This window comes from Maylandia zebra, linkage group LG8 (genome assembly GCF_041146795.1).
Source record: "Maylandia zebra isolate NMK-2024a linkage group LG8, Mzebra_GT3a, whole genome shotgun sequence".
Lineage (NCBI taxonomy): Eukaryota > Metazoa > Chordata > Actinopteri > Cichliformes > Cichlidae > Maylandia > Maylandia zebra.
In genome coordinates this window covers 14,336,533-14,362,998 of record NC_135174.1, presented here as the reverse complement: position 1 = coordinate 14,362,998, position 26,466 = coordinate 14,336,533, and the positions used below count along the sequence as shown (strand labels likewise).

Below are 26,466 nucleotides of genomic sequence, written 5' to 3'. Positions count from 1 at the left end.
GACTTCTAAATGGCCACCATGGTCACCACCTATCTTGAAGAGTTTGCCCCCTCACATGTTTGTCCTGTTTGTGCCACAAACAGGACTTTAATATCACCAACCATTCCCATGTTATTACGGTGTATCCATATAAATGGCCCACCCTTTACTATGAAACCTTCCGTTTAGCCAGGTAAGCTTGGAACAGACAAGAGCCAAATCTGAACATTTTCCACTCCTATCTTTTGATCATTCATTGATTACACAAGTATATCACATCTCCAAATATAAAACAAACAACAGAAATGTTTTCAGATGGAATGGGAACTTTCAGTGCGTTAACAACAGTAATGAGAAACAAAACAGACAGAAGAGAGCATTATGGTCATTATCCTGTCTTCATCCACTCAGCCTGACTGGTCACGTCAGATGACTGCCCCTCCCTGAGTCTGGTTCTGTTCAAAGTTTCTTCCTGTGAAAAGGAAATTTTTTCTTCCCACTCTAGCCAAAGTTCTTGCTCATACCCATATAGCAGACAGGTCTGGCCAAGATCTGGTGTCAAGGCGGCACTGCTGGCTGACTTCTATGGTAAGATGTATGTCATCCAGGTATGGGCCAGACCTGGCACAGCTGGCACTGTTTATGTGATGTCATGCCACATCTGGCCGGATTGTGGTTTGGTTTATGTGGCCCAGGCTCATAGAAAACAGGTCTGGCCCATATCCAGCATCAAGCTGGCACTTCTGACTGACTGGTGTCATGGCAGGGTGTATGTAAACCAGATGTGGGCCACGTTTGGCAGTGATGGCACTATTTATGTTCCTATTTTCCTGTTTTAGTTAGAAGACTCAAATGCCATTTTGCAATACTATACTGCTATGGTAGCCAATGTTTCAAATCCAAGTTTGACAGCTTTGTGAGTATACACTTTATCCAAAACTTAGTGAGGGTTTACTCATGTTTACCACCGCGTGTCTGTAGATCAGGAGGTACAGAAAGTTACCTACTGATTGAAAGGTTAGTGGTTCAATCCCTGGCTCCTCCAGTCTGAATGTCAAGAGTTTTAATGTGTATGAATGTAGTTAGGAAGCACTCGGTTTAGAGAAAGTGTGTAATTGGGTGAATGTGACATGTTGTATGGAGAACTTTGAGTAATCCGGAAGAGTAGAAAAGCACTATATAAGAATCAGTCCATTCACTGTCTGAACAGAGTTTCGTCATGTTACTGTTGCACTATTATGTTCTGGCACATTTTGTTATTGACTAAGGCTGACATCCGCGACCAGAGCTGAAACTGTTCTGGGCCAGCACAGGGCCACCGGTGTGTCTGCAACTGGCCCGTGGCTTACACAAAGAATTACGACCCTTTGGTGGCCCAGATCTGGTTTGCCAGAGGTAATACACACATGGACCAGCACAGGACCACCAGTGTGTCTGCAACTGGCCTTGTGCTGACTCATGTGTGGGCCACCTCTGGCAAACCGGATCTGGGCCGCCAAAGGGCCGTCATTCTTTGCAGAATGTGGGCCATGTGTAATCACACTGTGTGGGCCATACCATTTTTACTATGTGGGTAGAGGGTCAATGATTGTTGAAGGTTGCGGTGCAGGGAGCCCGGGGTGGAGTAGGAGGTCAGCGTCTGACGTCACGAAAGGTCGGCAGGTTGTTTGGTGGCTCGGTTTGAGAGAGGAAGTGTCACGGTCTGGCTGGCAGACCGTGGGGATGTGAGAAATGAGGACCCAAAATGCAGGACTTGACGCTAAAGGCAGTGCGTTTATTTACAGGGGTGAAAGTCCAAACAACAATAAATCCCCCGTGCGATCCCGACTCCCGTTCCATGTCTTCTCCCTTATCCCATGCTCTGTCTCCGTTCCCTGTGTACTGTCCGTGTGCTGCCTCCTGGTCGCCACAATTCCTCCTGAGGAAACACGCATACAAAAGGCAGCCGTGAGTACAAAACCTAACGGCAGACTTGCACTAACCTTGCACAATAACTGAGACTGACGGGAAGTCACTCAACGATCCAGCGTCGAGGAGCTCTCAGCCACACTGTTTTGAAGCTCCTCTGACGAGGCTTGATCGGCGCCAGGTGTGTGTGGATTCCTGGGTGGGACCGGTCAGCTGGCAGGGCCACACCCACCAGGCCTAAAAGTGCCTGCCACGACCGCACCCTCACATACACAAGCACACACCCCTAAACACCTGACAGTACACCAACACGGAACAGGACAGCAGACACAACCATAATAACAATAACCACAATAATGATAATAATAATAATAATAATAATAATAATAACTACAATAGTAGTCCACACTGCTCATGGACCCCGAATCCCTGGAACTGGGTCCGTGACAGGAAGTGTGCAGCGTGGCTGTTGTAGTTAGTGTGGATTTGGGTATAAGGTGTGTTTGGTTGGTGGTTTGGTGTGTGAGTGAGGTAAGTAGGAGAGTCAGCCGAAGGCCTGTACAGGTCCGGTAATGGTCTCCTGCAGACTTCTTCTCATAGACCAGGGTTGGCACCGATGGGGGGCGGAAGGAGTGAGTGGAATAGTATGGATGGTAGTGAAGAGGAAGAGATTGGTGGTCAGGGTGACGAGAATGAGTGGGAAAAGGTTGAAAAGGGGGGAAAGAGGCACAGAGCTATTGAAAGGAAGAGGAAAAAGAGAAGTGAGGGTAGTACGGAAGGGACTGATCGTGAAGGTAATGAAGAGGGAACGAGTCCAAGTATGAATGTAATTGTCAGGTTTGAGGAAGAGGGTGTAAAGAAAATAGATCCACTTAAGCTAACAAGAGCACTTGATGCAAAAGTTGGGGAAATCAAGCACGCTAAGATACTCAGTGATGGAAATTTACTGGTGGGTTGTAACACAGAAGTGCAGGTGGAAAAAGCAAGGAAACTTGTGGGGGTGTGCAGAGTCAAAGTGAAGAATACTGCAAGAGTAGGGGAAAGGAGCACTAGTGGAAATAAAGAAGTTACTGTGGGTGTACCATTGAATGTAAATATGAAAGAAATGGTGGAGAATTTAAAACTAAGAACTGGAGAAGTTAAAGGAGTAAGGAGAATGATGAGAGGTCCAGGGAAAGTAGAAACAGAAACTGTGGTGGTGGAATTTGACACGAAAGAGGTACCAAAAGAGGTCTTATTTGGATTAATAAGATTCAGTGTTGCGTGGTTGCAGAGCTACCGGGATTTAAAAATAGTTACGCAAAACAGAGCGTGCCCGCTCCGACCGGCTCTAAAGGGTTAATGGTTTTCCTTCATTTCTGATCTACTGCAGAATATTTGTATAAAATCCCAGGCCAGGAAAATCACCTTCATGTTTTTCTGTGTTTTTTCCTCAGTTACTTTGACACAAAGGAATCTGTTGTGATGCTTATGTTACATTGCTGAAATAATGGGCCAACTCATCTCCCGTGCAACATATTTATTTTTTACAAAAAACTGTAAAGACAGAAAAGTGTCTGATTGATAAGTTCTTTCAGCGCGCGGGCCGTACGCTGCCTCTTCACCACTGACACTACTTCTTCTAGTGTAGCCAACATTACTTTATACAAGTAACTTATACAGTTTCATTATCATATGCACCAATTTGATAAACTGCTTAAATCACAAAAATACATTTTACTATACACATGAATAACATAGTGAACTCTCATTAGTTTTATCTTGTTTTTACTACTGTTTTAATCTATTTATGAACCTGTCTTAACTGTATTTAATAAAGGACATGATATCCCTCTGCGCCATAGTGCATCCTAGACAGGTAAGTGTGGGCCAGCTAACAAGGCCAATGCAGTTATGGTTTTAAGATCTAGGCCCAAACGTTTTCTGCCACAAGCCTGGCCATGTGGTTGCTAATTGTGTGAAACTGGCACTTAAGCAGAAAGCACATCCAAAGAGAAGAAGGCCTGATTTGAAAACAGTCAGTCGTGGTTCTCAAACTGACAAGGTTGTCAGGCCCAGCAAAAGACCACACTTGGGCATAGTTGCTTAAGGGGCTCCTGTGGTCAGTGTAAGGGGTCAACTAGCTCTGAACTCTGGTTGTTTGACAATTTCCCAGGTCCTCAAAATGGCCTGCAGGGGGACTGGTCATGTATAACACCACCACTCAGACCTGCACCCCTGGCTAACAAACATGCCTGTACTCGTGACCTGAGGAATCGTCTGCAAAGTGTTTCAGTAAAGCCCACTAGCTGCCTGCTGGGTTCTCCACATGTGATGGTTCAAAGCCCTGGCTATCACATGTGACACTGTTTCGAAGGTCTGGGGCCACTCTCTGTCAATGCTGTTGTAGTGGCGGCACTCGGTCTCTATTTCACTCTTCTGTACCACCTTTAGGAGTCAGTCCGGCAACATGCATTTGAAACGCGAGCAAGTCCAGGTACTTTTCTTGCAAAAAAGATGTTTATTGAAACTTTTAATTTACATGGCAAGACTTGGTCAAAAAACTGTGTTGCTTCCAGCTTATCCGACTCCCCAACTACGCAATTTCAGTGTGCCGGAAGCCCAAAATACTAAAAAGCGCATTAGAATGTCACACTTCTATATTCTATACCTTTAACAAAACAGTATTTTGAAATTAACTAGAAATTATATTCTTAACATCAAACATGTATATTTCTCCTCTAATCGTTTTACCAGTACCAATAAAATTAACCTTTAATTGGCTCTTACAGTTGTGAACCCACTGAGATGGGGTTGGCAGCTTCCGCAGGAAATGCCCAACCGTTGCTATGGGGTTTTGTAGGTGGAGAGCCTACAATTTGGTGATGCAACGGTTACGGACTTGATTGTTTTGGTTATCATAATCATTTGACAAACCACAGGTTTGTATTTATGGGAGGGGGTGTTACGGCCCTAGCAGGGCCTCCTCCTGAAGGTGCCTGTGTGGGCGTGTCCTACAATCTCTTCTGCCTGAGGTGCCACCTTTCTCTTTTACACAGCTGATTTACATCAGTAATCAAAGGGATTTAAGCCCAGAGAAAGGTGAGCTCTGGGCTAGAGTGCCATGTGAATGGTTGCAGCTAGTGAGCTGTGTGTGTTCTGCTCCTACTTGGTGGAGAGGAGTGTGTTTGGCAATTTATCCTTCTCTGGCTTACTTCTCAGTTTAATTGACCAATGTTTGAGTTTTGTTCTGTTTCTTTAAATGGTGATAGTGGCTTGTCCGTCTCTTTTAGTTAATATTAATAGAAACTTTAATAACAATCTTTAATTTAATCATTTTGCCTCTTTCTCCTTTTTCTGACCCGGACACATTTTGTTGCTTCCCCCTCATCGCCGAGACCCCTTTTAGGGGAACATAACAGATACTTCAAAAAATGCTCCAACACACCGAGGCTCTAAGGAAGGATACAAAAACAATTTCTCTGAGATGTTAAATCTGTCTTTTCATAATGCTTTTTTTCTCTAATGCCTCCAGGGGATTTTCAACCAATTGTTTTCTTCACTGTTATCAATTTTACTTTTTGGTTTTTTCCTCTAACTCCATTAGCAGTCTCAGATGGAAATTTCCACCCTGTGGGAACACAAATTTGTTACTCAAACATCTTGTAATTTGATCAACCTATCACGCCTCTTAAAAGAGTGTGTCCATAGGTTACTATTTCAGCCCAGAGCTCTGCGAGCTATGGGAATTAGTCACAGCCACTCTTATTTTCTTATTTTATGTTCAGATACACAGTGTACTAAGAAACTTGGTTATGTACAGTCAAAATTCCAATTCAAACTACTTTAATGGAAAATGGACTGTTTTTTATATGGCACGTTTTTATTATACCTTTGAGTACTCTCCTGAAGCACTCGAGGCACTTTATACAACTTGTTCCAGTCACACCTGCTTATGTAAGCACTTTTTTCTATGTGCTTACATAAGGGTACATAATGGGGTTTTTTTTTTGTTTGTTTTTTTACACATACTCCCTGGTTTTGTCTGTTTAATTAGTGTCAGCTGTGTTTTGCTTCTGGTTCTCATGTGATTCACAGTGGACATAGATGGAAAGAGGAGTAAAAAAAAGCCATCTGTCACAGTCTGACTGAAGCAGACTGTATGTGTTTGCAAAAGAGGACTCAAACGCAGACCAAATACTGAACATGACGTGGATTTAACAAAAAACAAGCCGTTTATTAAGGCTAGGAAACAAGGTACAAACAAAGGGCATGGGTGAAACTAAACAATAACCTAAACTGGGTGAACTGACATGGATACCTGAAGTTGTGACATGGATGAGCAGGCCACCTGACGAGGAATGACTGAAAACACATGGACTAAATACACACAGGAGGATAATGAGGGAAATGGAAACACATGGGGAAACACAAGGGGAGAGTAAAACTAAAAACATTGAACATAGGAACACAGGACCCCATCAAAATAAAACAGGAACAAAACCACAAAAACAAAATGTCCATCAAATGCACAGGAGTGCAGGGAACAGTTCATAACTTCTCAGGGGGCCGACCCGGAGGGTGACGGTCCAGAAATCCACAGTTCATGAGATCAGGGGGCTGGCCCGGAGGCCAACGGCACAGGAGTTCAGGATCAAACAGTTCAGGGGGCCGGCCACGTGGAAAGTGGTGGCAGTGACTGAGCGGGTCTGGGGGCCGACCATGCGGACGGCAGCGACGGCGTGGCAACAGGTCCAGGGGCCACCCACAACGGCCATGACGCCTAGTCAGTGGCCTGGAAAGCGGCCGGTGATGTTGAGGAGATGACGTGGAAAAGACAGCCGTGCTAGGCGTGGACGAGGTGGTGCCGTGGCAACCGCAGGACCAGGCGAGGCAGGACCAGGCGACGGCGTGGGAGCTGCAGGTGGTGAAGCAGGTGGTGGAGCTGCAGGTGGTGGCTGAACGAACTCACCAGAGCCGTTAGCGGAGATGGAGAGATGCTGGGTGGGTGCTCCAGAACCCCCAGCTGACGTGGCATGAGGCTGGACGGGCTCCTCGGGCCCTCCAGCTGACGTAGTATGAGGCTGGATGGGCTCTCCAGGCCCCCCAGCTGACATGGCATGAGGCTGGATGAGCTCCTCGGGCCCCCCAGCTGACGTGGCATGAGGCTGGATGGACAGTTGTAAAAAAGGAACTCTTCTTGGAACCGGACTGTAATTTATCATTTCAGTCCGGTTGTTTTCCAAAAAAAATGAAAATTGCGAAAGTAATACCACTATATAAAAGTAATGACAAACACAGTTTTACCAATTATAGGCCTATTTCTCTACTGCCTCAATTCTCAAAAATTCTAGAAAAACTTTTTAATTCAAGATTAGAAAAATTCCTTGAAAAACATCAAATAATAAATGTTGGTCAGTATGGTTTCAGAACGCAAAGAACCACTTCAATGGCGATAATTGAGGCAGTAGAAGAAATTACTGATACACTGGATAAAAATAAATATGCAGTTGGTATTTTTGTTGACCTCAAAAAGGCCTTCGACACAATCAATCACTCAATTTTACTGGATAAATTGGAAAGATATGGTATTCGAGGGAAAGCTGGTAACTGGTTAAAAAGTTACCTAACAGGTCGGGAACAATATGTTAGCATAGGGCATTACCATTCAGAGAAACTTGGTATTACATGTGGTGTTCCCCAAGGGTCAGTGTTGGGACCAAAACTTTTCAATGTATACATAAATGATATTTTTGATGTTTCTCAAGTACTTAAACTCATACTGTTCGCAGATGACACCAACATATTTTTCAGTAGCGATGATTATACTGATCTTGTAATGACTGTAAACAGGGAGCTAAAATTAATAAAAAAATGGATGGACATAAATAAATTATCATTAAATATAAATAAAACTAAAGCAATGTTTTTTGGTAATTTAAAATATAATATAGAATTACCAATTATCATTGAAGGTGTACCAATTGATAATGTGAGTGAAAACAAATTTTTGGGAGTTATAATTGATAACAAAATTTCATGGAAACCCCACGTCAGACACATAAAAACCAAAATTTCTAGAAGCCTCGCAGTTTTGAACAAAGTGAAACAATTCCTTGATAAAGATGCACTTCGTACTCTGTACTGTACCCTGGTTCTTCCATATCTTACATATTGTGTGGAAGTGTGGGGAAATACATATAAAAATACAACTAATCCATTAGTCACAGTACAGAAACGAGCACTGCGTATTATTCACAAGGCTGGTTATCTAGATCATACTCACAAATTCTTTCTTCAGGCAAAGTTACTTAAATTCCAGGATCTGGTTAATTACAATACATCCATAATTTTGTATAAAGCTTTTACTAAACTTTTACCGGCAAATTTACAAACTAGATTTGAAATTCGAGAAAAGGTTTATAATGTGAGAGGCTTTGGAGAATTCAAATTACCCAGAACTCGAACAACCCGTAAAGGCTTTTGTGTGTCTGTATGTGGTGTGAAAATCTGGAACAGTCTGAGTTTACAATTGAAACAATGCAAAAATATTCATAGATTTAAATTTCTCTACAAACAGTTGGTCTGGTCACAGTATACTCAATGATGGGTTTTAGTGTGCTCTGTAATGTCTGTCCTCTTACCATTGCTGGTATGGATTCCAAAATAAAAAAAATAAAATAAAGTGTGCGTATGTATGTACATATATGTACTTGTGTGTGTAGATATATATGTATGTATATGTATGTGTGTTTGTTACTTGTAGTTATTACTGCCTGTTACCTGTGGTAATGCAATTTATAATTTATATATTCTGTATTCAGTTATGAAGGCTCTAATTGTTGGTTGCGAGCTGCCGCTTAGATGCTTGTATCTGCCCGGGGCTGTTGATGGGTCTGTATGCAATGATGGGCGTAGCTGCGGGAAGTTTATTGTTTTTTTTTGTTGATGAGTGAGTATAGGGGTGGGATTTAATAAGTTTTCTTCGTCCCACTCCTTTTTCAGGCAAGTTTTGTTTTTTGTTTTGTGTATTTTATGTTCAATATAGGTATTTGTTGTGCCTGAAAATGAATAAATAAATGAAATGAATGAATGAAAGACCTGACGAAAGAGCTGAACGTCAGCATTGCAGCCAACACTGTTTTACCTCCATGTAATGCTCCTTACTGCTTCTGTGATGTCTACAAACCAATAACCTGCTTCTTGCTTCCCCACTGCTCCAGATACTGGCTTTGTGCATGCCTTTGTCATAAAGTGAAAACTGACCCTAGAGTCAAACCTGCCTGTCAGAAGTTGTGACGTCTCCCATTTGCTATGAGGGCTTCAGTTTTGACAGAACTGAATCATTTACTCAAAGCTGGTGTCACTGAACAAATTGATGCATCACAATGGGCATCCCCAATCGTTGTGACTGGACAGAAAGCTGGTGTAATAAAGATATGTACAGACCTCCGTGACCTGCCTGTTTAACTTGCCCTGAACAGGTTGCCTTGCGAACACAAATACAAAGTGGCTAGCCTGCCGGAATGAAATCACTTATGTCACATTTGCACCCAGAGATGGGCAGTAACGCGTAACGCGTTACTGTAATCTGATTACTTTTTTCAGGTAACGAGTAAAGTAAAGGATTACTATTGCAAAAACGGTAATTAGATTACCGTTACTTTACTGTAGGAACGCCGCGTTACTGCATTACTAAAACCATGATTTTTTTGCGAGAATGTCTCATGACAGTGACATAAGCGAGTCCGACATTCGTGACAACAGCTGTGTGCAGATCAACAATGGATCATATATCAAGTGCGGGAGAGAGTATGAGCATGCAGCGTGCCTGTATTGTCTTAATTATATTTTCGTGAAAGCCAAATCTATGCAAGACTCGGTAAAGAAAGTTCCAATTAACTGAATCGAATGCTTTTTCTGCATCGATACTGATTACCATTGCTTCTATTTTATTCTTTTGAATATGATTAATAATTTGTAATGTCCGTCGTACATTATCTTGTATTTGGCGCTCTCGAATAAAACCTGTTTGATCATTATGAATTAAATTAGGTAAGAACTTTTCTAATCGTCTAGCCATGATAAATGTAAACAGCTTGTAATCTGTATTAAGAACAGATATTGGTCTATATGACGCACATTCTAATTTATCGTTGTTTTCTTTTGGGATGGCAGAGATAATTGCTTCTTTCCAGCTAGAAGGTACTTGAGCCTTCTTTAGGACCCAATTCATTGTTAGAAGCATCGCTGGTATTAATTCTTCTTTTAGCTCCTTGTACCATTCTGCCGTATATCCATCTGATCCTGGAGATATATTTATTTTAACTTTACTTATTGCTACTCTTAGTTCCTTTTCTGTTATATCTTCAATCAAAGTTTTATTCTGTTCTTCATTCAGTACTGGTAAATCAAGAGAATCTAAAAAACTGTTAATTTCAACTATACTACTCTCTGTGTTATTAGCATAAAGAGTCTTATAAAATGTTTCAAATGCACTCTGAACTTCTATTGGTTTATTTTTTATTAGTTTTGTCACTGGATGTTTAATTTTGTGAACTGTATTATCTGCTATTTTCTTTTTTAGTTTCCAGGCTAATACATTCATTGCTTTTGATCCTCCCTCATAATACCTTTGTTTAAGAAACATTAATTTTTTTTTTATTTCATATGTGGTCAAATCATTTATTTCATTTCTTGTTTTCTTCATTTCCTCCAATATATCCTGAGATGTTTTTCTTTTATGCCTTTTCTCTAATTCTTCTAACTTATTTTGTAGCTCTTCTAATTTCTTATTTCTCATCTTTTTCTTATAAGAGGATATTGCTATAATTTTCCCTCTCAGGACAGCTTTTAAGGCATCCCACAGAATAGGAGGAGACACCTCACCATTGTCATTAGTTTCCAGTGTTGGGACTAACGCGTTATTAAGTAACGCGTTACAGTAACTACGTTATTATTGTGGTAACGAGCACGGTAACTAGTTACTATGCCAAAACCGGGAACGCGTTACTCGTTACTGGGATTTAAATAGGCTCGTTATTCGTTACTTCATGTGGTGGCTATCGTGGAGCTTCCACAGATTCAGTAACATTAGCAAGTGGTGGAGGCCAGCAGGTGGATGAAGGAAAAGGGAGGCAAGAGGAGAGACCCGAAGCGGCCGCTGGTCCGAGAGTGTCAGGTGAACTGAACTTCAGGTAAGAAGTTATGACCTGCAGTCTCTCTGGGTCAGATATGAACCAAGTTTAGGTGGAGTTTATTTTCGTTATGCTGACTTTTTCGTACTGCGTGCTAGCTAGCATGACGGAGTTCCTATACAGCTGGGTGGGTGCTATGTTACTGATGTTGAACTTTATTTTGTTCATAAGGTTAATTATTAGAGTTGCCAACCGTCCCGTAAAAAACGGAATCGTCTCTATTCAGAGAAAATATTAGGCGTTTCGTATTGAGGTGAAAAGGAACACAGTTTGTCCCGGACTTCAGCTACAATGGAAAAGACACAAAGCTGGAGTTATTCTGTGTTTACGCTGCACAGCTGTTTCTTCTTCTCTCATCCTCTCACCCTCCCTCTCCTGTTTCTACTTCAATCATGAAACTGATCAATGATCAGCTGATCGGCTTTTCTCTCGTTTGTTTATCGCCCACTTTGCGCCAGAAAGAGGAAACCAGCGGATGTCGCGGTAAACAACAGCAGCACTTTTAAGCTTGATCAGCTGTTGTTAGAATTTATTTAATATTAATTTCTAGTATCAGCTGATGTTTGCTGGAGCCACAGCTGTAAAGCTGCTGGTCATGATATCGGTTTGGTTATGTAATGAGAGGGAAACATGAAGATGAAACCAGGAGATGTCCTTACTGAATCATCAGAGCTGTGATGGAGAAACAGGTTTACCTTTTAGTTAACATGAATGAGTTGAAGAGAAGTTATGAACTGTTTCTGAGAGATAAATAACACCAGGATCCTTTTCTAAGTAGCTAACAGCTGGTAACTGTGCAGGGGCGGGTCTAGCAAAGTGTTGCCAGGGGTCCATGTAGGGCATTAAAAGGGAAAGGGGGGCACAAAGAAATACTTTCTTATTCTCATTTAAAATGTCTCACTTTTAAAAAAATAATTATCTGAGTCTTACAACAAACAATTGATAGATTGATACATATATACCATCAGAACAGTGTACATCACTGTCACAACAGAGTTTATTTTCATTCAAAGGCTTTATGATTTTTCCTATAATGGTGGGCCAGTGTCTAGTCAAAATGCCCGGGACGATTTTTTTGTCCCAGTCCAGCCCTGTATGCAGCTTATCTGCAGTCTGGTGTTACCTACATCTTCCTATTCAGAAGGCAGAATTTCCGAGTTCTGAGTACATTCGAAAGCACCACGACTGCAGTTTTTGTGTTGGATGTAAAAAGCAGGCTAGGATAGAATCAGGCGTGGGATTTCTCTCGTGGAAATGTGCACATTATTTTTTCCTTTCAATTGGTAGGTGGCACAGTGCACTTGTGGCAAGTAAGCAAGCTAGAAGACTGGCAATCTTGCTGGGTATCCAGTTACGGAAGCAACACATTAACAAGAGAATTCTGAGTAAAACCAAAGTTACTTTCCCTAGTAACTAGTTACTCTGAAAGTAACGAGTAACTTGAAGTAACTGAGTTACTTTTGATAGAAGTAACTAGTAATGTAACTAAGTTACTAATTTAAAGTAACTTACCCAACACTGTTAGTTTCCATATAGAAGTGAACAAGGCTGGACTGGGACAAAAAATCGGCCCGGGCATTTTGACTAGAGACCGGCCCACCAGGATAAAGATTGAAAATGTGACGTCATTCAGGGGTAAAACCGCAAAGGATTCTGGGAACTTGTGGCAAGAGGTACTAGCGCACGCAGGCTTTCAATTGAACTCAGTTACACAGCGATAAAAGAAACACAAAAAATGGCAAGAAGCTGTTGTATTATTAACTGCAACAGCCGGTCGCATGACAGCCACGGGAAGCCGATCGTTTTTTTTTTTATCGGATTACGTCGTTGAAGAAAAATGTTTTAAGCCATGTTTCCGAAGTAAGAGCCGACGGATGGTCTGGATATACCAAATATAACGTCCCAGAACCCTCCAGCTCACATGTTAGTCTGCTCCAAGCATTCCCACAAAGGTCAGAGTTTTTTAGTCGTTAATACGTCATTTTTCTTAACATAATTGGTGATATAGGTTACAAGCAAGTCTGGCGCTGAACAGAAATTGTCGCGCTATGCTCCGTTGTTTATTGTGCATAAATAGTAAATTGTCCTGACACAATATTGCGTTTCACTTCTGTTATTGCCATGGTACATTGACAAAAACATATACTTTTATTCACAGGGTAAAACAGTTGTTTTGTATCACTAATTGTCCAGTGCGATTACAACATACAATATTATTGTCATTGCTACATTTCTGTAATGCTACCAGAAATTATTTCCACTACTAATTAATTACCGTTGAGTTCAAAGGTTATATTAATAAACGGTTAACGAATGTGTATTTATGACGACGATTTGTGAGACTGGTAAACTTACCTGTGTGAATATGTGTGTGAATGGGTGGATGACTGAATGTAGTGTAAAGCGCTTTGGGGTCCTATGGACTAGAAAAGCGCTATACAAATGCAGGCCATTTACCATTTACCTTTGTTCATACGATGGTCTTTCGTTCTACACGGTGCATTTCAAGGTCCTGTACCCATCCGTTGGTAAACTGTACCTGGGCTTGTTGCAGTGACCTGAAGTTACTAAACTTCATGAGTGCATGCACTCACTCCAAGAACCGTGTATTTATAAATATGAGCGTGGTGAAAGTTGGGCAGCACGCTAACGTCTTTTGTCCCTCTGTGTGCTCGTAAGGGTCTGACCCTTTCACACCTTTGATTTTTTCCTCGTATCTTTTCTTTGTCTTTTCGTCGAGTCTGTCTTTGTACGGACCGGCATTGTTCTCCTTTTGTTTTGTACATTCCTTTTTTGTGCGGCAAAGAAAAAACAAGAAGGTATTGGAACCGGAGAATGAACATTTTGTGGTGCTGCAAATGCTTGCATTTGATGCGGTACTTGGATTGTTTTGCCACGAGTTCCCGGCATGCAATGCGCGAAAATCACGTGATTGCTAAACAAGGGGGCGGGTGCATTCGGCCTCCTCGGCTGTAATTGGTCCAGCCCAGAGTCGATCATGACCAATTGGTCAATCCAACACCTTTCATTATATATACCCTTCCTAAAAAAAAATAAATAAATCCATCGGCCCACAAAAACAAAAAATCGCCAGCGGCCCACCGGGCAAATGTATGCTCGATGGCCAGTCCAGCTATGGAAGTGAATCTCTTTCTTAATTTGTTCTTTGAAGTGAGGATCATTCAGTAAGCTTGAATTTAATTTCCAATTATTGAGTTTTGGTTGCAGGTTTAAATCAACAGACAGGTATACTGGTGCATGATCGCTTAAGTCTATTGCTCCAATTTCACAAGTGTTTATTTTATCTTTATTTTTCCCAAAAGTTATGAAATAATCTATTCTTGTGTATAACAAGTGCGGTGAGGAAAAATAAATATAATCCCTTTGGTAGGGATGCAAGTCTCTCCATATATCAATTAGTCCCACCTCCTTCATCAATGTATTTATATTCTTAATTAATGTTTTAGTATTCTGTACTTTTCTATTGGAGATATCTAGCTTTGGTTGTAGATGTATATTTAAATCTCCTCCGCAAATTAGAAAACCTACTGTCTCTGTTACCATCATATCTCTTAAAGAAATAAATATCGCTTCCAGGGGGTGCATATATATTTAACAACGTGACTGGGTTCCCCTCAATGTTTCCCCTTACCAAAATATAACGTCCCTCTTTATCACTTATCTCGGATATTTTTTCAAAGAGTAATTTGCTTGATATCAGGATAGCCACTCCTCTCCTTCGTCCAGTTTTATAGGAAGAGGAGAAAACTGTTGTATAACCCATTCTTTTCAGTTTTTCATGCTCCTTACAGTCTAGATGGGTTTCCTGTAGATACACTATTTGTACTTGTTCTTTCTTCATTTTTGTTAAAATTTTATTACGTTTAATTGGATTCGACAGGCCATTTACATTATATGATATGATTTTTACCTTGTCTTTGAGCATACCCTTACTATTTGAATATTATTAATGTAACAACGACATATACTATCAGACCACTCCCTAAACATACATAAGCAAGCATTAATATTAACATTAAAGCTGTATAGAACAATAGCTACAGAAATAAGCTTTATTTGGTCAAAGAAAAAGAAAAAAGAAAAAAAAGACTTCCAACTGTGGGGTCCCCGATATGACCCTAAGTAAGCCCCGATAAAAAAGGGGGCTTCGAGGGGGGGCCTCTCTCACCTCTATGTGAGACAGGGCCTTCCTTAGCCAGCCGGCCAATGTCCATTCTACTAATAGCATAGGTAGCACGTCCGCCTATTTTCAATTTCTGCATTGCCACTTCAATATATTGTTTCGAGATAAGAAGTCTTTACCAGTGTATATGGCTAGTTTCCTCGGAAGACACTTTAATGACATTAAACTCACCACCTGTTCCCTTTATGCCTCAATTTTTCGGTGTTCCACTCATTCTTGCTCTTGACGTCTAAATACTCGTAGTCTTTCCTTATAATCTCGGGTCTGGTCTTTTTTTACTTGGCTCCGTGTTTTCCTTTCTGTGCGCCACGATAAACGTTGGATCTGTTCCAGAAGCGTCTCCGGGCATTTGATGATCGTCACCGGGAATCCCCTCTTTACCATATCACCTGTCGCCTCCTCCACCAAGCCGTATAGCACTGTTCCCTCGGGATAAAAGACTCTCATCTTTGCTGAAAAAGGAGTTTGGAATCGGATTTTCTTGTCTTTTAACACAGCTTTCACCTCTGCGTATTCCTTTCGCTGCTTTAAAATCTCTGGTGCATAATCGTGATCCAAGTTAACCGTCTTGCCTTGGTAGTCAAATCCACGCTTCTGCCAGGTCAATTTCAATATTTCTTCTTTCATTCTGTAACTAGACAGTTTGGCAACGATTGACCGTGGCGTCACTCCTGGCGGTGGTTTTGACATCAACGCGCGATGTGCTTTTTCCACTCGCAGCTCCGCGGAGTCCACCAACTCCAGATTCTGTCGTAATAAACTCTCCACAAATACGACCATTGATGTAGAGTTGTCTTCTGACCCCTCCCACCATATATTCGAATGTTTTCTCTTCTATACCGTCCCTCCAGGTCTGTCAGTTTGGCATCCATCTCAATATGCAGTTTGAGCATCTCTGTTACTGCTTCCTCGTTAGCTTGTATTTGAGTTTCTACATCCACTATTCTTTCTTCTACCTCTTCCACTCTCTTGTTGGTTTTGTTTATTTCCTCTCTGATTTCCTTCAATTGTGCTCCATTATCTCTTCTGAATTCCCTTAATTCTTGGAGAATAAGGTCCAAGCTTGCTATGCTAGCGTGTTCTTTTGCTTCTGCTAGCATATCACTGTCCTCTATGACGCTACCAGCTGGTGAGTTCTGGCCTTCTCCGTCTTCCTCGTGCGATTCATGCTGCGTAGATTTCTTACTATTTTTAGTTCTTGGCATCTTGTAACCCTTATTCAGTTGTCTTATTTTAATAAGAATCTTTACGAAATCGGGTCTCTATGGGCTATTTTTAATTAAGGCGTCAGGTACACGTTCTCCTATGCTGCTATCTTGTAGCTTTCCAAACCGGAAGTCGATACAGAATACTTTGAGTCTGAACCTTTACTCCCAGCATCTTTCATTATTTCAGAAAAACCCACCGACTGCAGGTTCACTGTGTGAGACTTAACGTCCTCATCACTAGTTAACTCAGAAAAACCCTTTGACTTGGTAGGAAGACACAGTACAGAAGTACAATGATTGGTGGCTGCAAATAATGGTGGGTTGGTTATCCCAGCGTTGCACTTTACAGACAATCCGTCCTGTACTGCGCTAAAAACCCCTGTAGAGCTGGGTGCTAGGTTAGTGCCGGCGGATACAGACACATTTTCATCAACGGCAACATTAGAACTGTTGATCGTAGTACCAGGTTCAGACATTGTCTGCTCAAAGCTTGCTGTACCAGGGTTAAACAACTCTAGAACAAGACAGTTATTGTTTGCATCAGTGCAACATTCAGGTTCAGAAGTCATGACGCTGAGGACACAGTCATCTTTATTGCTGTTAGGATTGTTAACTGGTTCATGGATGCGGCAAGACGGGACGTAGCGGTGCGCGACGGAGGCGAGAACGCCGCTTTCTCCTTGAAGCGGCTGTGGACAAAACCTGACTTTCCATGGCGACCGGCTCCTCGTCCTCCAACCACATCCGTGCTAGAAAGGCAGCAGGACACGAGTAGTCCGATCGAGGCGGCGAGGGCGGGGCGGCAGGTGCGAGGCGGGGCGGTTGGCGAGAACTCCTCCTCGGGGATGAGCCAGGGCTTCCAATGGAGCTCGTCCTCCCGATACGCCCGTAATACCTGCTGCCGCTCCTCCTCACCGAAGTCAATAGCAGCTGGCATCTCCTTGAGCCGCGTAGTGCAGTCAGGCGGTGGCGAGGAGGCGGAAGCCGATGGAGCGTGAGCCGAGGGTGTGTCGGCGGTGAGCCTCACCATACCAACTCTGACTGCTTCTGGCTCACGAGGCAGCGGGGAAACAGAGCTACCGCATGGCTCTGGCGACGGCTCACGCACACAGGACAGCTGCTGTTGCAGGCGGAGTTGTATAGAGGAGACGAGAAAGTCAATGATGAGGGGATGCAGTGCCTCCCATAACCAAGGGAATACGGACACGCATACCCCTACTTGGCGGACTAACTCTTTCCGTTCCTCCTCTCTGGAACACTGCAGCCACTTGCCGCATAGCGACTCCACTGTCCGGATGATCTCCTGTTCTTGTGTCGCTGGGCATGGTCGCGTCGTACTGTCACGGTATGCAGAGACAGGCCGTGCGGTGGTGTGTGTAATGGACCCAGGTGCGTACACAAGTGAGTAGACGGGAGTGAACTTAACAGAAAGCGAGCCTTTATTATGGCTGAAGACAAAGTGTACAAACAACGCAGGGATAGCGTGACTAGACTATAACTAAACTGGGAAAACTAATACTGTGACAAACTAAGAAAACTCAGAGACTAAGATGATCACTGAAAGGACTGACCGTGAAAACATGGAGGTGAGAACACAGACGACACGACACAGACTACATGAAACACAGAGACTAAATACACATGAGGGATGATCAGGGGAAGTGGCCACACATGGGAGCACAGCTGACACACATGAACCTAACGACAGGACAGAAGAGGTGAAACTAAATACACTGACATTGAATACAGACTTTCAAAGTAAAACAGGAAACATGGAGATTAGACATGACATGAACTAAACATAACCATGCAGACATGACTCATGACAGGTAGACGCACGAACCAGGGAGACGGAGTACAGGGGAAGATGACAGAAGCGACAGCATGAACTTGACAACACAAGACACACAGACATAAACACATGAAGGGCAAGGGAGGCTTAATACAAGGGTAATATAATTACAAATGAGCTGGAATAACTTATTGAACCTAAACAAACAATAAACATCAAAATAGACTAAACACAAAACACTGGGTCGCACGACCCAGGACCATGACAGTAGCAAATGCAGATGAGGACTCCACCCAGCTATGTATCTGTCACGGACCCGGCTCTGGGGACTCGGGGTCCGTGGGCAGTGGGGACTGTGACTATTATTGTTATTGTTGTTATTATTATTATTATTATTATTTGGTGTGTTGTCTGCACTGCCCCTATGCACATCTGTATGTAGGCAGGTATGTGTGTGTGTGTGTTTTGCCTTTCTGCTGTGGCCAAGTTACAGGCACCTTCAGCCCTGGGGGCGTGGTCTAACTTGAGGGCTGGCCACACCCGAAGTCCTGGCCGCACACCTGCTCCTCATCTGGGCTCGTCGGGGGAGCTATTTAGATGAGCGATGGAGCTTCCACCGACGCTGGATTATTGCGTTTGACTACACGTCAGTCTTCAAACAAGTCAAGTGTGAGTGTATGCCTGCTGGGATAAGTGTTAACGGCTGCCTCTATTGTTTTCCCCTCAGGAGGAGTGTGGGACGAGAAGGAGCAGTGAGCACGGGGAGTGCAGGGACACTGGGGCAGAGAGCACTACACGGGGACTTTTGGGAAGAAGACACTACACGGGAGTCTGGGAAACTGGGGATTTATTGTTGTTTACTTCACCACCTTGTAAATAAACACTGTTGCACTGAAGAGTCCGGCGTTTGGGTCCTATTTCCCCATCTCCCCACGGTCTGCCAGCCAGACCGTGACAGTATCATTTCAAAAGTTCTAGAAACTTCCAAGAATTAAAAAAGACAGTAAAACTGCAAAAACAGTCATGAATAATTTTAATTGTCTTTTAATAAGACCAGGAAAGTGACAGTTTTCTTCATGTTCAAGCAATACAGTTCAGTACTAAAGACAAACAATGTGCATCACTGATAAGTTATTCTCTGGGAAAGTTACACACAAAGCCTTCATAAAAGAATCAGCATGTTTTCTTTTTCCATTTTCCACTTCAACTGCAATAGTGGCTGCACCGATTTAGCCAAAATAAAGTTTACAATAGTTTAAAATAAATACAAAAAATAACAAGGACAAGACAGTCCCCTGATCCTTCAATCACCGTTTGGTAAACTAAACTATGTGCACATGCCAACATCAAGGCATATCTTCACGTGTCACATTCTTATAATGCTGGATTTCATAACTACCAGAACTACACTGCAGGTGCATCTCTTTGTCAAGTGTAGCTTGGCAGCTCAACGCGGACGTGGAACATGCCTCAATTGTTCAGACCGTGTTGGCCTCGCAAAATGAAAACTTGTGCATGTCATTGCTTAAAGTAAACTTGAGGTGCAAGCATGAGGTGCAGACATACAAATGCAAATCTTTAAACAGGTTAAAGCTTTGTAGCAGGTAGCCATAATCAAGAATAGCAGAGATAAGTAGCCCTCACCTTAATAAATTATTCTTCGCACTTTTCGTGATTATGTGAAACATAAAGAGCTACATTAGAAATCAGCAAAAGCCTGTTTTAATTAAATAGGGAAAGAACGCATGTGCTGAAGGGAGGCACGTTTGTTGACAATGTCCTCTTTCTATTTTAGCTCCAACTCCAGCCCAATGTAAGACTGAGAAGCAGCAGGCCCAGGGAGAAGCAGGTTGTGGAGGCAGAGGCCTTGATGCTCTGAGTCCAGACTTTCTGTGCAGGCTGCAGGCTTCTGTAGACGTTTGTCATGAGTGGTGACATGCTGTCGTTGAAGTGCAGTGTGGTGCTGAAGAGGTCAATCTGGTCATGAGACATTTTTTGTTTCCAGTTAACTCCATGAACCACTATCAGGGCATTGGTGCTTGCAACAATGACAATTAGGAGACACAAGGAAGAAATGAAATAACACCTACCAGATCTTTACTGACTTTAATTGGTTCCTTAAAAACGGTCCAGACCACCGCCTCATTACAAGTTGGCGTTGTCAAGGATCCGAGGTAGCGGTAATACTTAGTGCGATCCACACCAACGAGCAGGTCGTCCAAGGAAAACCCGGCTGCAATGGAAACTTTCTGGCCTGAGGACAGAAACAACATGAAGGAACTATAAATTACAGAATTTAGAGGCAGAAACAGGAGAGGAGGTTGTTGGGTTTTTTTGGTGTGTGTGTGTGTGGGGGGGGGTTACCAAAAATGTTACCTTTTTGTGTGATGTTGGCCAAGTAAGAGGTCAAATTGCGCCAGCTTTGTGGCTGGCCAGTTGAGTTACCTGGCATTACCTGCAAAAAAAGTTTATTTTACATTGTCATACCCATCTAAGATGTGTAAACAGTATACCAACAACCCCCCACCACCACCCCAAACACACACACACACACACACACACACACACACACACACACACACACACACACACACACACACACACACACAGGCACACACAACAATGACAATGCAGTGATTCCAAAACAGAATAACACAGCAGGCATTGCATCATCTCGTGCGCTGCTTCTCTCACCTCAATGAAGAAACCAAGAGCTGCGAGTCCGGTGGAGTCTTTGACGGCTAGACTTGTATTCCCATTGTAGGATGACTTGCTGTTCACAATATGCAGCTGGGAAAATTCATAAATTCATAAAGATCATACAGATGTTTGTTTGTTTGTTTATTTTATTTATTTATTTATTTTTACAATTTAACATGTACAAGATAAATGTACAAAATAAACGTTAAAAAAATCTGTACCTCCATAGGATAGCGCTTTCCATCTACTGTATGCTCTGCGCCGGGCACAGAGGAGCCATTACCCCAGTGCAAGTGAAACTGCAGGCTGTCGTATTGCTCGGACAGGTCCCCTCCTGAAATCTTAACTCCGCTCTTAAGGGTCACTTTGACTGGAAGAAGGAGGAAAAACAAAAACATGGTGAAGTTACACCTAACCTGAAAGAAGTAAGAGGAAATGTTCAGGTCCAAGGCAGTTTAATTGTAGAGAAGAGGGGGGCGCTGAAATCCAAGTAAGACATGTTGTCTTTTTTTTCTTTTTCAAATTATTATTACTATTATTATTATCTAAAAAACACGAGATGACACTTTTGTGGCCTTACACCCGGTGTTTACCTGTGTCGCCAGTATTTTCTATGGATGTCATTGCGGAGGTGTTGTCATACTTGAAAAAAGTGAATTCAGTCAGTTTGTCGTTCGGTGTGGCTGATGCTGAGACGATGTTAATGGGTGACTGTCGGCTGCCGCTGCAATACTGGGGGGAAATTCTTGGCCAGGTTGTGTCATCTATAAGCAGAAAGGGCACATAAAGTCACCGGAGAGCGGTCACCCAGTGGGCAACATGGAATAGATAATGGAGATATTGGGTACTTACTGCAGGATGGGAGATGATAACACCAGGCTAGATAAAAAAAAAAGATGGGGTTAAAACAGGACATTCAGATTCCCTTATGTAGACAAAAAGCTCTTAAGTGAATACATACCTATAGAGTCCGATGCGCAGTGAGCGGTGGGTAGGACGCACACAACAAACGCAACAACTTTAAACCACTCCATCTGAAAAGAGCAAAAAGCCACATTGTTTAGAATCGCACATATTTTAAAAAAAAAACTACATTAAATTAAATTAAAATACTTTGAAAAAATGTAAAACACAGAAATAAATGAATGAATTTATGAATTAACATGTTGCTGTATGGAATGACAAATTTACCTATATAAAAACTTTCACCATTCAATTCTAAAAATTAACTAATGCTAAAATTTCAAATGCTGCAGTTAATAGAGAAAAGAATGCAACAAATGCAGGTTTCTAACTGTAGCCACTTCACCTGAGCAGCACAGTGTCTTACCTTTGATGCACCTGTGCCTCCGTTCAGCCTGTTTTCAGATGCAGCTCACCTCACCCTCCCTCTTTTTATTCCCTCAGTGCATCCTGCTGCTGGCTGGACACCGCCTCCATGTAACATGTGAGTTGGTCTTTATCTCTCCGCAATAATTTCGCGGAAGTACAACGGAGTATTAATGCGACATTAAGAAAAAAAAATACATTATCGATCATTTTGAGAATAAAGTCGAAATTTCGAGTTTAAAGTCGTAATTCTAGATTACACTCGTTATTTCAAGACAAAGCGGAATCGCACTTCAGAATCGGTTTGCGTAACAAGAAAATAAATACTTTTTCTTTTGGCACATTGACAAAGTGTAGGTGTCATTATAAAAAGGTGAAAATATGAAGAAAACTGCACCTTGGGCAGACGGAAAAAACACACAACTTTGGACAGAAAGGTTACGTAAAGGTTATTACAGCCTCGTGCAATAAATATGATGCATGTTTTATAACAAGACGGCTGATAAATTTAATCCAAACAAGGCATTTTGTAAAGGGTACAGCAAACTTTTTCTTCAAAATAGTTTCGACTTCAATCTCAAAATGATCAAAATGATCGTTTTTCTTAATGTGGCCTTAATACTGTGTCGTGATGATTAATGATCTCACTTTTTTCATTTATTGTTTTACACAATCAGGAACTGTTTTGTTTTTGTTTTGTTTTTTTTGTTTTTTTGCCTGTCCCGTTTGGCTCTTTTGCCATCAGAATTGTTGTCTAAAGGCAAAGAAAGATGCCCAACGGATTTACTTTACCAAATTGACCATCCCAGCCTTGCCGTAATGGTCCATTTGATTCACCTTTTATTGTTTATTTTATTTTCACTTGCTGAATACGGGACAGACTTGACTGGGGGAAAGAAGGGGAGAAAGAAAGAGGGAAAGAGAAACAGCTGAGAAGAGGGACGGGGGAGAAGGGCAAAAAACAAAAACCAACAGAATGAGCGGAAAAAAAAGAAAAAGAAAAAAAATTGCATATATCGATCACCTGGATCACCTGTTGAGAAAGAAAAAAGAAAACCAGCAGAAGAGAACAAGAGTAATAGAATAAACAACATCACAATGATATATGGGAATATGACAGTAAATACTAAATATTAAACATTATTGTGCAGCACATAAGATCAACAGAACACAGTGTGCTTTGAGGTAGGAGCCAAAAAGGGTGTCGTTTGTGGGTGTGATCACCCGTGTGTACACCTGTGAGCATGGACGCGCTTGTTTTTTTTTTTAAAGGTTCCTTCATGTAATGATCTGCTAGAGGGGGGGGGCACAGCCCCGTCCTCCAGGGCATGAAGCAGGTATGGAGGAGATCAAAACTCCAGACATCCAGAGGCCCCCAGAACACAAGAGACCAAGGAAGACCAACAGAGGGGCAGCTGCGCCACTGTCCCAGTAAGAGCTGAGGAGAGTCCCAGATGAGGGCTCACTCAGCAGCCGCGGAGCAGAAGCCAGGGGGGGTTGCAGTGACGCGCCCGTGAGCTCCGCCGGCAGCCAGCTGTGCTTGAGTGACCGAGCCCCAGGCCGTGAGGCCGGGGGCACCCCACCTCCGAAGTGGCCCGAGCGAGCCCCAGGCTCCAGGCCCCGATAAGCAGCCACCAAGGAGTGAGCCGGTGTGTACCTGGGCGCCCATCCCCAGACACAAGTCCGCCACTGGCAGGGGAAGTGGTGGTGGGGGGAGATAGGCCTCCAAACCTTGGAGGGCCTGAGATGTCCCCAGAGAGGTGGCGTCTGATACCCAACCTGACATATAGACACAGACATACAGGCACACACAGATACAAACATCCATTCCCACCCTCATGCTCTCATATGCACTTACTCCACACTCAACCAACGTGGAGACAAACATAAAGAGACGCTGTACACACGATCACACTCCCCAAGCGTACTCTACGAACCGAGTCTAGGTACCCTTGCCCCCGGAGGGGGGAACTGCACCTAGACCCAGGTGGTGTTACCCTTTTCCCTTCGGTGGGGAGAGGCAGACCGCCCCGACTCCGCAGCAGCAGGGAGGCTCCACACTCCAGACCGCAGTCGGACGGCCAACTCCTCCTCCTAGCCCCCTGCTCCAGCAGGCCGCAGAGAACGGGGGTGGAACTGTGCAGTGAACAAGAATGAAAACCGTTTGACAAAGAGGGAGATTGTTTTATCATCGGGTTTTTTTTTTAAATCATGTTCTATTTGTGTTTTCGTGTGATTGTGTCGATTCATGAATAATAAGACGATTTAATGCGACTCACTGCTAAAACAACATATCAGTCTTTGCCTTGGTAGGACTGTTCCTAGACACCCAGTAGACAATTACAGACAGCATGCTTTCCATCATTCAGGAGCATTTATGCTTTCCTATGTTGATCTGCATGACTTTTGTTTTTTCTTTTGTGTTTTTCTTGAAAGGTGATAGGTGTGAATGCATGACAGTTAAGTGCAGGTGACAGCTTGGGTTTTGAGTAGCGATCCATCAATAGTGTTTTCAATGCCAACATTTTTGTTTTAATTAAATGACAAACATTGCAACTAACCAGAATGCTATGTGGGTAATTACACTAACAAGTAATCTTAGATCTCTGCTACAGTTTCTTCTTCTTGAAAGATCCTGGGAAGCTGGTTGAACACACAAAGCTTTGCAATACGATAGACGTATTGATAGACAGTTCGAGTGTGTTATCACCCATCCAAATCAGTAACAGGAAGACAGCAGCATCTGATTGAGAGTCGTTGCTGTCATTAAAATGGAATGTTGGTTTTTTTTTTCAGTTTTTCAAATTTCCCACAACCGGTTTTTAGTGAACACATGTGACGCTGATATTTCCTGCATACATGTAACCAGGAACCACAGCAGCCTGTTTGTCATAGCTTCACTCTTCTGTCAAGACTAATCAAAGCCATTCAGTTCACAGTTATGCCTTGTGTTAATAATTATTTCATAATTGGTGGGACGGGGATGTTAGAAAGCAAAACCTGATTCATCAGCTCAAGCCACCTTCTTCCATTGTTCAATTGTCCAGTGCAGACAGTCCCATCAGCAATGTAGGTTCTTTTGGTGGTCTTACACATTTTATGTATCTTGACCAGCTTTTCATGGTGGCATGAAGCCAGCATATATGTTTCTGCTCACAACTCTGATATCATCTATGATGGTTGTTCTAATAAATCCTGAAGCTACTGTTTTTTGTTTTTAATTTTATATATATCCAGTTTCTGGGTGTGTTTTGAGTTTATGATATTTTAATGGCTCATTGCCCATTTCAGCGTCATAGAATATGATGTGGCTTCTTTCAGCTTTTGTTGGATTAAGCATGTTTCGACCCGTGCTGGAAATTATGACTTGTTCTATTCATTGAAGGGAACAATGTTTGTAGTTTTGATACATCAAAATATCAGATTTAAACTTCAGCGTTTTGTTGCCAGGGTGTTGTGAGATTACGAGTCAGTGTTAAATGCATCATTTAAAGCCGCAACACTCAGCTGCCTTAATCACTGCCCGTGTGTTTTTTGTATGTTTGCTCATATATGGAAGCATATATGGATGTTTTTGGAGGAAGTGACCAGCTAACCTTTGCAAATGCTGCCTGCTCAAGTGTTTCACAAACTAATTTATTGCAGTCCATTAAACACTTGGGGATCTGCGTGCATTCTGAACTTTTTGTGAATACCAAATATATCATGTATATCTGTGTTTTCAAGATCCCTTGAACAACTTGTTCAACTTTGTCTTTGCTAAGAGGTCAAATAACAGTACAGTCCATCACATTCTTAGTGGCTTTATAGATTAAGAATAACCAGCAAAGAATTATTTATAGACACAAGTTATGGTCACAGATTATCTCTTTAATTTATGGGCAAGCACTTGTCAGAGACCCTATATATTTCTGAAGCATGCACTGAAGTTAACATGACTGAAGTACCTCTAACACTTGATTTTGAAAATTCACAGGTGGTTGATGTGTCTTTAAATGTTACATTTTTCATTTATCTTCCTCACAAGAAATCTGGAGGAAGCAAGGCAGAGGGGAAGTCTAGAAATTTAGACTGTTGTTCATGCTAAGTTGTTCAGTTTTACATTTTGATGAGATCAAAAGAACATCTTATGAAAATTCAGTATTACTCATGCTTAATTTGATCTTGGGT

General features: G+C 42.3%; 1 protein-coding gene and 1 long non-coding RNA gene across 2 annotated transcripts; one reads left to right on the top strand and one right to left on the bottom strand.

Annotated features, from left to right (window-relative positions):
* Positions 1-18,621: 18,621 nt before the first annotated feature.
* LOC143419840 (uncharacterized) lies at positions 18,622-19,163 on the top strand. The gene is made up of 2 exons (XR_013099861.1): positions 18,622-18,913; positions 18,995-19,163. It is a non-coding gene; the product is annotated as an uncharacterized LOC143419840 (long non-coding RNA).
* A 120-nt stretch (positions 19,164-19,283) lies between these two features.
* On the bottom strand, positions 19,284-22,406 carry LOC143412317 (carbonic anhydrase 4-like). The gene is made up of 9 exons (XM_076887452.1): positions 22,298-22,406; positions 21,929-22,001; positions 21,820-21,846; positions 21,561-21,731; positions 21,189-21,337; positions 20,962-21,057; positions 20,644-20,722; positions 20,358-20,521; positions 19,284-20,244 (listed from the first exon to the last, which is right to left on the bottom strand). The coding sequence occupies exons 2-9, from the start codon at positions 21,999-22,001 to the stop codon at positions 20,059-20,061; spliced, it is 945 nt and encodes a 314-aa protein (XP_076743567.1). The 5' UTR covers positions 22,298-22,406; the 3' UTR covers positions 19,284-20,058.
* Positions 22,407-26,466: the final 4,060 nt, after the last annotated feature.